Genomic DNA, 12,654 nt, shown 5'->3' with positions numbered 1-12,654 from the left:
GAAAACATTTTCCAAAAATATATACAATTTGGCTCTAGTATCAGTGTTTTAACCTTTGATATCATTGGTAGCCATTTTCTGGCTTTCTGGTCTTCAAAAAGTTTAAAGATAACTTTCCAACTATAAGCACAATGTACTGAAGTTATAGTTGCTGTTGTGTACTTGATCATTTGTATGCTGGGGACAAGATATGTGAATTATTAGCTGATATACGTAACTTATAAGGATTAAAACAAAAGCATGAATGTCTTTCATTTTTAGAAACCCCAAAAAACCCACCCAAAAACCAAAGTTCCAACTCTCAGTGATGTGTGTACAACAGAAGTTAACATCGTGTGGTCCTGCACCATTCTTAAAGTTGTTGTTAAATTTGAATTCATTATTGTAGTCACTATGTCAATCTATCTCCTTAAGGGTGATCTTCGTTTTTGCTGATATTCTACTTTTACCAAGAGTGGTATCTTTAATATGGACTTGTCTCCTGGAGAAAAGAAAAGAGCAAAGGAAAAAGAACAAAAAGATGCAAAAATACACAGAAATCCTATAAGAACATGGCAAAGATATATCATTCAATATTGGTAATAACAATGAACACTTTTTGAGTAAATGATCCAATTAAAAGCAAATAGTATAAAATAAAAATAGTATTGGCAGAAAGTATAAAAAACTGATCAAACTCTATAATTGTTTACAAAAGACACATCATAGAAACAAAGACACATATAAATTGAACGTATAACAATAAGCAGAAAATATTCCATCTCAAAGATAACCAAGTAGAATTCAGCAAACAAGATAAACAATCAAAGAAAAAAGCAAAAGAATCTGTCTCAGGGTGATGTGGGATTCCATGAAATGAAACAATATTTGAATTATTGGGGTGCCTGACTAGGAAGAAATAAATAAACCTACAGTTAAAACAGTAAGGGAATTCTTGGAAGAAAAATTTCCCAGTATCACAAAGGAGGAAACAATAACCATTCAGGAAGCAGAAAGAACATAAGTTAGATTAACCCCACTCCCCCCTAAACACATCAAGACATACAGTAGTAAAATCATCCAATATCAAGGATAAGGAGAAAATCATGACAGCAGACAGATAGAAAAAAGCAGTCACATAAAAACGTAAGCAGATAAGAATAAGCTTAGACCTAATTGGAGCAACATATTCTGAAATTTGAAAGACAACAGCAATCCAAGAATGCTTCCTCCAGCACATCTCTCCATCAAAATTGAGGGAGATACTGAAGTTTTCTCAAATAAGGAAACATTTAGAGAATTAATTAAAAACAAAACTAGCATAATAAAAAATACTTTCCAGCTCTTTATGGGCAGATAGTCAACAACCACGGCAAACAAAAATGAAACCACCACATGGGGAACACCACCCAGAAACCAACAAACTTAAATGGTACCACAAATATTACTGATCCCTAGGAGAAAAAAGCAAACAAAAATAAACTCCTCACATACACACACCACCCTACAAAAGGGGAAGCAAGGAAAATAGGAAACACATATAGAATGAGAAGACAGCAACTAATCTACATTTAGATTCAATTACTTTTAACATTAACGTTTTAAGCACACCTATTAAAAGACAAAAAGTAACAGACTGGATTAGAAAACAAAATCCATTTATCTGCTGCCTTCAAGAGACACATCTCAAACTCACAGATGAAAATAGATTGAGAGTCAAGGGCTGGTGAAAAATCTAATAAGCTAATGGCAATTTAAAAAATACCAAAAAAGGGAGAGGTAGCAATATTAACCTCAGACAAAATGGGCCTCAAAGGAAATGGCATAACAACAGTTAAGAATGGGCATTGCCATTTCAGAGAACAGCACTGAAGCTACAGCTCAAGGAAAGGGTCATGTCTGATTAAAGCACACAGGAGCAAATGAAAAGGGAAGGAGACAGAAAGGAACAAATCTTGACCCACCAGGTCAGAAGCAAGATATTCCTGCTCAGAGCAGCATATGGAGGACTATAGGGTTGGTCCCAACATGGGACACAATGTCCATCACTAACCCATAGAGTTACCTGAGACAACACTGGAGACACATTGTAGGAATTGTGCCCGATCTGATCCCACCGAACCGGGGTAAAACACTAAGGCCATACAACAGAAGAGCTATGGGAGAAAAACAATGAAGTCCCCGGGGAATACAAAAAATAGATTTTGGGGCCATGGCGTGGCACGCCATTAGGCTCAACTGGAAAACAGCCCTAAAGGTCAACAAACCTAAAGGTCAACAATACAAAACTATTTATAAGCTTTTTGCCGTTGGTTTTTGGTTGTTGTTTTGTATTGCACTGTCTTGTTTTTATGCTTATTAATGTCTCTGTATGTCTATCTAGATAATATAGGTGGGATAAACAATCTAGAGGAGAAAACAATGGGACTGATGGTTCCTGGGGGACACAGGAGAGGGGGAGGTGGGGAAAAGGAATGGGAGTGTCAACAAACCTTGGGACAAGGGAACAACAAGTAATCTAAACTTGATGGCAAGGAAGGCATAGAGTGCCTGTTGGGGATGATCCAGGGCAGTGTAGCTGAGAGAAAATACTGAAATCCGAATGAAAGCCGAACATGATAGTGGGACAAGAGGAAAGTATAGGGAACTAGAGGAAAGAACTAGGTGGCAAAGAACATTTATAGAGGTCTAAATACAAGCATGTACAAATGTAAATATATTTATATATGATAGGGAAATAGATCTGTGTACATATATTTATTTGTTAAATATTAAGGCAGCAGTCAGACATTGGGCCTCCACTCAAGCACTGCCTCGATGCAAGAATACTTTGCTCTAATAACAAGGCATTCTGTGATGCTCACCTTCCTTGACATGAACACTGAAGACAAAATGGGTTCATAAGAAATGTGGTGAAGAAAGCTGATGGTGCTCAGTTATCAAAAGATAAAGGGCTTGAAGATAAGCAAGCAGCTATCTCGCTGAGAAGCAGCAAAGCCCACATGGAAGAAGCACAACAGCCTGTGTGATCATGAGGTGTAGATCGAATCAGGTGTAGGGCATCAAAAACCCAGAACAAAATATTATATCGATGTGAGGAAGAACACAGAGTGGAGACCCAAAGCCCATCTGTACACAATTGGACATTCCCTCATGGAAGAGTCACAAGGAACTTACAACTTTCCTCTAGTTCTTTAATACTTCCTCCACCCCAATATCATGATCCCAATTCTACCCTTACAAGTCGGCTAGACCAGAGCACATACACTGGTACAGATAAGGTCTTGCAATACAGGGAATCAAAGGGGCATAATCCCCTCAGGACAAATAATGAAAGTAGCGATGCCAGGAGGTTAAGGGTAAGGTGGTGTGAAGAAGCCTTCACAGGGGAATGGAGAACAGAATAGTGGGTGATAGGAGACAGGGAGCAGTGTAAGACATAAAAAATTATAAATTATCAAGCATTTATGAGGGAAGGTGGACTGGGGGAGGGGGAATTGAGCTGATACCAAGGGCTCAAGTAGAAAGAAAATGTTTTTAAAATGATGATGGCAATATATGTACAAATGTGCTTGATGCAATGGATGTATATATGAATTGTGATAAGAGCTGTGAGAGCCCCCAATAAAATGATTCAAATATATATCATCTTAAAATATATTTTGTTTTCATATATTGATTTTAAATCCTAAATCCTTGAATATATGCACTCCTATTTTCTACCTTTAACAAACAAGATTTTCACTCAGAAAAACAATGAGTATTACATTCTGCTTGAGGGATTAATAGATCAAGAACACATAAACCTAGTAAACATATATGCACACAACAAAACACCCCAGAAATTCAGCAACCAAATTCTCAAAGAGATGAAAAGAGAAATCATTGGATCAACAATTATAGTAGCAGATTTCAATATACTGCTCACAAAGAAATATAGATCGACAGGAAAGGAACTCAATAAAAAAAACTGAGGAGCTGAACAGCACAATTGAACAATTTGAATTACATGATATTTTCAGAGCTCTCCAACCAACAACCAAAAAATATATACATTCTCCTCCAACAGATGACCAATATTCAAAAGTAGACAACATGCTGGGACACAAAACAAATTTGAGAAAATCCAAACAGATATAGGCCATTGGAACCACCTTCGCTGACCATAGCACAATAAATCTGAAAATAAACCATAGGAAGAACAAAAAAAGAAAAACACTTGGTTCGACTCAATAATACTTTTCACAAAAGACTAAATTTTAGCCCATCTGAGAGAGAAAATTAGGTAGAAACTAATGAGAATGACAATGCAAGATCCCGAAACCTAAGCAGCAAATCAGAGATCATTTTATTGCAATAAATGCACACACAAAAAAGATGAGAGAATTATCATTAGAATATTGACACCACCCCTCTAACGATTTTAACAGATCCAACAGTATAATCCTTCCAATAGTAAAATAAAAGTAATCATAAAAATTATACCATAAAAAATGAACCAGAAACAGGAAAACAATGGAAAAAATCAACAAAGCAAAAAGTTGGTTCTGTGAAAGTATTGATGAAATCAACAAACTGCAAGCAACCTTAACAAAGGAAAAGAAAGAGAAAATGCCTATAATTAGGGATGAATCAGGGGAATTCACAATGGACCTTAGTGAAATAAAAAGATTAAATATGCAGTACTATGAAACATGCTATTAAAAAAAACAATTATTTGGAGAACATGGACAAATATCAGGAAAATCACTCTCCCCAAATTAGTGCATAGAGACAAAAAGAACTTGAACAAGCCCATAGCAAAGAAAAAATAGTTAAGTTCTAAAGCCCAACTGAAAAAAATGCCCCAGTCCAGATGGCTTTGCAGGATAATTCTACCAACCATTCACAGAAGAGCTTATATCAATCCTACATAACCTCTTCCAGAAGATAGAAAGGGACAGAAAACCTCCAAACTCATTCTATGTAGCCAGTGTAACCCTGATATCAAAACCAGGCAAAAGACTCCACAAGGATAGAAAATTCCAGACTTATATATCTCCTGAACATAGATGTAACCATCCCCCCCAAAATCTTCACCAATAGGATCCAACAATATATCAAAAATATAGTATATCGTGGTGAAGTGAAATTCATACTATGGATGCAGGGATGGTCCAACATTAAAAAAAATTAATATAATCCACCACAGTGAAAGAGGACATGAAACATACGATCATATCAATTGATGCAGAAAAAGCATTTGAGAATATCCTACATCCATTCATACAAAAGACTCTTAAGAAAATAAGATTAAAAGGGAAAATCTTCAACACAATAAAAGTTATATATGAAAAACTCATAGCCAATATTACACTCAATTGAGATAAGTTAAAAACATTTTCAGTTGATAAGGGAATCCAACCAAGATTCCCATTATCCACACTGGTATTCAACATTGTGTTGGTAGTCCTACCCAATACCATAAGACAATGGCAAGATATCAAGGGTGTATGACTGTGTTAAGAAGAAGTAAAGTTTCTCTATTTTCAGATAATATGATTTTATACAATGAGAATATAAGGAGGTCCACAATAAGATTGCTGAAAAAAATAGAGGAGTTTAATGCACAAGTTTTAGGATATGAAATTAACAAGCAGAAATCAATTGAATTGCTATGGTGGGAATAGAGAAAAAGATATTAAGGAATCACTAACATTCAAAATAGCCATTCAAAAACTAAAATATCTAGGAAAAAATTTAACCAACACAAAACTAAAGATGTTTACAATGAAAACTACAGAATATTACTACAAGAGACTAAAAGGGATCTACACATGTGGAAGCATATTCCCTGTTCATGGATAGGAACACTCAATATTGTGAAAATGTCAACACTAACAAAAACAGTATAAAAAATCAATGCAACACATATACAAATTCCAGCATCATTCTTCAAAGAAATAAAAAAAAAACAACTCAGTATCAACTTCATATGGAAAAGGAAGAAGCTAAGGTCAGGTAAATAACTCCTCAAGAAGAACAAAGAAAGTGGTCTTGCACTGCCCGACCAAAAAACTTACTGTACAGCCACAGTTGTCAAAACAGCCTGGTACTGGTATAATGATAGACATAAAGACCAACGGTTCAGGACAGAAAACTCAGAAATTTAAAAATCCACATACAATTGATTGTTGACAAAATCCTCAAAATCATAAAATGGGACCCATGCCCCATTCACAAATGGTGTTGGGAAAGCTGGATATCCACTTGCAGAAGAATGAAACAAGAACCTCATCTGACTTCAAGCACACAAACAAACTCAAGGTACATTAAGGATCTAAATGAAAAACATAAAGCTATCGAGATCATCATTGAGAAAATTAGGACAAAACTAGGAGCCCTCGTGCAGGGAATACAAAGGCTATCATAAATAAGAAAGGAAATTCACTCCATGGAAGATAAAATAGATGAAAAGGACCTATTAAAAATAAAACACTTGTATACATTGAAAGACTTCACCAAAACAGTAAAAACATAACTCACAGACTGGGAAAATATATTTAGTAGTTATATAACAGACAAAAGGACTGGTTACTAAAATCGACAGTATTTTACAAGCTTACAACAGGAAAAAATAGCCTTCTGATAAGGTAGGCTAAGGACCTGAAGAAACTATTCACAAAGGATGACACTCGAATGGCTAATAAAGATGTGAGGAAATGCTCCGGATCATTAGCTATCTGGGAAATGCAAGTCAAAACTACCATGAGAAACCACCAAAGGCCCATAGCTGTAGCTCCCCACACACCAAAAAAAAAAAAAAAAAAAGACAGAAAGAAAGAGCAAGAAAACTGAGAATAACAAATGTTGGAGGGGATGTGTGGTAATAGGAACTTTTATCCACTGCGGGTGGACTCATAAATATGTACAGCCACTATGGAAGGAAATATGGCCATGCGTAAAACAGATGGCAATTGAAATACCATTTGATCCAGCAATACCATTACTGGGCACATCCCCAAAAGAAATAAAAATTAGATCACTAACAGATGTTTGCTCCCCCACGTTCATGGCAGCACAAGTCACAATTGCAAGAAGCTGGAAACAGAATAAATTCTAATCAGTAGGAGAGTGGATTAAAAAATACTGGTATATACAGACATATTATGCATCCCTAAAAGGCAACGAAGAGATCATGGTGAGTGAATTTAGTTAAGCATAAAGGACAAATACTGTGTGAGTCCACTGCGGTGGGACAAAGCAGAAAAATGGGCACAAACTCAAGCTTATAGGGCATCCCGTCTTCTGCCTGGGGACCAGACACCCTGGTAAAGAGCCAGACCAGTGCAAATGAGCCACATATTATCTGCTCCAGTTAAGTATAGTGTAGGTCACTTGGCTGCACAGCTGGAATCAAATGGTCGGGGGAGATTTGGCATTGCTGTCCGCTGAATGGTTACCATGTGGCTCTGGAGTGAGGGCCCCTGGAGAGAGAAGCAACCCTTTCAGAGGGGTGAGGCTTACTGATGGGAGGCCCAGCACAGAAGAGGGAACTGTCACGTTCGGGGGAACATAGGTGCATGTGTGTTGAGTGGAGAGGAGGGAGGGCTGACTTCCAGGTGGGGGGAGAAGAAATTGAAGATGATTGAACATTAGGCGGGGAGTGTCTTTAGTGGAGTGCAGTGAGTGGACAAAATTGAACTAGGGAGTCTGGGAATATCCCAGGAAGCTAGGTCAGGTGTGTGGAACTCTGGGACACTGAATCCTGGATCTTCAGGTACATGGCATGCTTCAAAGGCTGCATCAGTTAGACCCCATATGGGAACTTCATTGGGTGATTTGGATTCTACATCAGATACACTTGTAACCTGAGGTCTTACACTGTCAAATACATGGTGTCTGAGGAAGAAGACAGATTTACCAAGAGTGGTGTATTGTTTGGTGGCCAAACAAGGTCTTGCTACATCAATGCCCTGTAGGCTTTATTAAGATATGCATTATTCCAGTAATCCTCAACAGCCATGCTGTTATACCTTGCTTATGATTGTCCATATTAGGGTGTATCTCAGATGTACGTTCCAATGGCTGATCACCATCTTGAAGGTGTGTTATTTGTTTCTCTGTTTTTCCATAATAAAACCCAGGGATGTTGAGCCTATAGAAAAAGCAAATATAGGGAAAGACCCTTAAACATCGGTAGGAAACATCCAACTCAAGAGGAAAATGGGGACTCAGAGGGCCTAGCGCCCCGACGGGCGCCCCCGAGGCCGAGGACGCCGCAGAATTCAGCGCGGCGTGAGGCTGGTCAGCGGGACAGACAGACGGACAGGGCCCACGCCTCCGAGTGAGCGAGAGAGAGCGCCGGGGCTCGCTGCTGCGGAGGAGCGGCGTGGAGAGCTTGGCCCTCCTGACCGCCAGGCGGAGCTGCCGGGCAGCACCCACGTGTCCACCGACCCGAGCGGGCGACGCGCTCCGGGCTCCTGGGCCAGGCCCTGCCCGACGACGGCATGTTTGGCTGCGCCTTCCCATTCCGGGACCTGTCCCTGCTCCTGGCCATCACTGTCATTGGGCTGACGGTGGTCATGGTGGCCCTGAAGACCAGGAACTCAAGAAGAAAGCTGATCACCTTGCAGGATCCTGAAACCAAATACCCTCTGCCCTTGATTGAGAAAGAGGAAATCAGCCACAATACCCGGAGGTTTCGCTTCGGACTGCCCTCGGCGGACCACATCTTAGGGCTGCCTATAGGGAACCATGTTCATCTCTTGGCCCAAATTAATGATGATCTGGTGATCAGGCCTTACACCCCAGTTTCCAGTGATGATAATCGAGGCTTTGTGGACTTCATTATAAAGATCTACTTCAAAAATGTACACCCCCAGTATCCTGAAGGGGGGAAGATGACCCAATACTTGGAGAACATGGATATAGGGGACACTGTCCTTTTCAGAGGGCCAACTGGGTGCCTGTTCTACCACGGTCTAGGGAGGCTTGCAATCAGACAAGACAAAAAAAGTGAGCCTGAAAGAAAACTTGTCAGTCACCTGGGAATGATTCCTGGGGGCACAGGGATTACACCCATGCTGCAGCTCATCCGCCACATCACCAAGAACCCCAAGGACAAGACCAAGATGTCCCTCCTCTTTGCCAACCAGTCAGAGGAAGATATCTTGTTGAGAAAGGAGCTTGAAGACATTGCCATAACATACTCAGATCAGTTCAAGCTGTGGTACACCCTGGACAGGCCTCCCATCGGCTGGAAGTACAGCATTGGCTTTATTACTGCCGACATGATCAAGGATCACCTGCCTCCTCCTGGGAAGTCCACGCTCATCTTGGTCTGCGGCCCACCCGCCCTGATCCAGATCGCTGCTCACCCTAACCTGGAGAAACTGGGTTATCCCAAGGACATGATTTTCACCTACTAATACACCCCATGCTTTTAACAAATTGCTTGGCCCCTTTTATCTGCTTCAAAGTGAGTTCTGTATACCATGTGGAACTGTGGTGTTTACAAAAGGACCACTTAACATAACCTCGCACATGCACAATGCTACCCCTCCCTCTTTTGTGTGTGGTCCTAAGAAGGAGGGCTCAAGGGCTGGGGACAAAGTGGCTTCTGTGGACTCCTTCCTTGGGGAGGCCTGAAGGAGAGTAACTTTTTCAGGGGTTCATGAAATAAACAGGTACGAAGCAAAAAAAAAAAAAGAAAAAGCAAATATAATAATGGTTTCGGGGACAGGGGGGGATATACAGCATTAGGGAAGATAAGAGGGAGATGATGTCAAGAGTCCAGGAAGGAAAAGTGTGTTTGGAGACTGATTATAGAAGCAATTATACAATTCTGTCTGTTGTGATTGAACTATGGAATGAAATGATGTATGTAATAACTCTCAAGCAACAACAAATTAAAGAAAAAAATCAAAACATAGATCCAGGAATGGGTTTGGGGCTTACACTAAATCTTAACTCCAACTTGAGAACAATTTGTTCTTACAGCATGGCCCTGTATGATACTCGCCATCAGGAAGGGGAACGGAGAAGATAAAAGTACAATAGTAAGTATGGCAATGAATTTACATGGTGCACAGCTATCAGATAAAATAGTGTCTGGAGTAGTAAAGGATTGTCTCCAAACAAACAGCCATGTGACTTAGATCCCAAATTTCACATGGAAGAATCACACCATCACCAGTCACCGAAGGTTTTGAATCCATATAATCTGAAGCCAAAAAAGGGATCAGTATCAGAGCCTAAATTGTGTGATTTTAGTATTAACGCCTTTGTCTGATGTGTCATTCCCAAAGATGTTTTCCCAGTCGGTGGACTCTCTTATCACTCTCTTGGTGAACTCTTTCGATGCACACAGGTGTCTTATTTTCAGTATATCCCACTTGTCTATTTGTGACTCCTCTGAATTTGAATCCTTCCCTATTTCTGATAGCCTATGTATTCCCTGTGCCAAGGTTCTCAGGTTTGTCCCAATTCCCTCATTAATGGCCCTAATTTTGGGGGTTCTGTCTCAAGGTCTGTGATCCACCGTGAGCTTATTCTTGTGCATGGAGTGAGGTAAGGGTCTTGCTTCATTTTTCTGCAGGTAGATATCTATTTTTTCTGCAGGTAGATATCCATTTATTGAAGATCGCATCTGCTTCCCATTCAATATTTTTGGGCCCTTATCAAAGATCACTTGCCTGTATGCTGATGCTTTTATTTCTGGGTCTTTAGCTCTTTTCCATTGGTCTGAATATCTGTCATCATGCCAGTACCACACTGTTTTGACTATGGTGGCCATATTGTATGTGCTAAAATCAGGTAGAGCAAGCCTTCCCACTTTGTCCTTCTTCTTGAGGAGTTCTCTGCTAATTCTGGTCTTCTTCCCCCACCATATGAAGTTGGCAATCTGTTTTTCTATTTCTTTGAAGAAGGATGGCGGTATTCATATCAGGATAGCATTGAACTTGCATAGTGCTTTGGGCCGAAGTGACATCTTTAATATATCCAGTCTGCCAATTCACAAGCATGGGATATTCTTCCATTTGTTAAGGTCACTCTTGATTTCTTGAAGTAGTGTTTTATAATATTCCTCAAACTAATCTTTTGTTTTATTAGTCAGTTATATCCCTAGGTATTTCCATTTGTGCTTGGCTATTATAAAGGGTACTAGTTTTTTAATCATCTCTTCTGTGGTCTTGTCTGATGTGTAGAGCAGTCAAATAGACTTCTGTTTGTTGATTTTTGTATCCTTCCACTCTGCCATATTCCTCTATTGCTTCCAACACTCTGATTGTGGATTTTAAGGGATTGTCAATATATAGAATCATATCATCTGCGAATAATAATAATTTCACCTCTTCCTTCCCCAACTGAATACCTTTAATATTTTTTCCTTTTCTTATGTTGTTAGCTAGGACCTCCAGTACAATGTTAAATAGGAGTGTGGACAAGGGTCATCCTTGTCTGGTCCCCTTTTTCAATGGAATTGTTTTCATCTTTTCTCCATTAACTACCACATTAGCTGTTGGTTTTTCATATATGACTTGTATACTACTGAGGAATTTTCCTTCTATTCCTATCTTCTTAAGCGTCTTTAACAGGAATGCATGTTGGATGTTGTCAAATGTGTTTTCCACGTCTATAAATATTATCATGTGTTTCTTATCATTTTTCCTGCCAATGTGGTGAAAAATGCTGATGGTGTTTTGTGTGTTGAATCATCCCTTCATTCCTGGTATGAATCCCACTTGGTCATGGTGAATTAATTTTTAATGTGCTCTTGTATTCTATTGGCCAGTATTTTGTTAAGGAGTTTTGCATCGATGTTCATTAGGGATATTGGTCTGTAGTTGTAGGGGAGAACCCCCTGCTGCTCTGTGTGTGTAAGAGAACCGAAGTGAATTCTCCAGCTGGTTGCCAAGCCAATAAATGCGGGTTAGACCTCCCCCAATTGGGCCTTCAGTGTTGCCCTAGGCAGAGGGGAGTGGCCTGGAGCCCCGCTAGTGGCTTGTGACAGGAAAGAGTGTGAAAGGGGAGGAAAAGGGAGAGAAAGGATGACACAGACTGGAGCACTAATGCCAAGCTAACTGAAACCCACTCACTCACACACAAAACTGACATGCACAGAGGAAGCAAAAGTGAAAACAGTTCAAAAGAAAATACAAAAAAAAGAAAACAACTAAAAAAGAGAACTAAATCTGCTGAGGCTGTGGTAGGAAATAGAGAAGAGCTGGAAGAAGAGGAGAAAAGAAGAAACCATGAAAGAAGAACACAAAGAAATAAAAAGAGAAGGAAAATGGAAGGAGAAGGAGCAAGAGTTTTAATAATAGTTAAAGAAATAGCTTGACCCCATGCTGTGCTGTGTGTAGCACTGACATGTCCTGTGTGCAGCACTGTCTTAGGCGTCAGGCTGCTCACTGGGAGGACAGTTTCCCTAGGCAGAGTGTAGGGGTTTGGGAAGCAGCAGTAGCATGTGAAAGGAATGAGAGGGAGCAGAGCGAATCATAAAAGGACAGCGAAAAGCTAAGAGAACAAATACAGAAAGATGAAAGAAAGAATAAAGAGAAAGAAGGGGCAAAAATCCCAACTGTGTTCACTAATATTGGCGGTGATGGTAAAGAGGGAGGAGAGAGAGAAGGAGGAAATACAGCATAAAGAGATAGGTGATCCCTGGTTGCTTGAATGTGGGGCCAGAGG

General features: G+C 39.8%; 1 protein-coding gene across 1 annotated transcript; it reads left to right on the top strand.

Annotated features, from left to right (window-relative positions):
* Positions 1-8,468: 8,468 nt before the first annotated feature.
* LOC142433533 (NADH-cytochrome b5 reductase 2-like) lies at positions 8,469-9,389 on the top strand. Its single transcript, XM_075538401.1, has one exon. It carries the CDS (start codon positions 8,469-8,471, stop codon positions 9,387-9,389), a length of 921 nt encoding a protein of 306 aa, XP_075394516.1.
* The last annotated feature ends 3,265 nt before the right edge of the window (positions 9,390-12,654 follow it).

The sequence above is a fragment of the Tenrec ecaudatus genome, chromosome X (genome assembly GCF_050624435.1).
Source record: "Tenrec ecaudatus isolate mTenEca1 chromosome X, mTenEca1.hap1, whole genome shotgun sequence".
Taxonomy (NCBI): domain Eukaryota; kingdom Metazoa; phylum Chordata; class Mammalia; order Afrosoricida; family Tenrecidae; genus Tenrec; species Tenrec ecaudatus.
The sequence above is the reverse complement of the archived record's forward strand: the minus strand, read 5'-3'. Positions and strand labels throughout refer to the sequence as shown.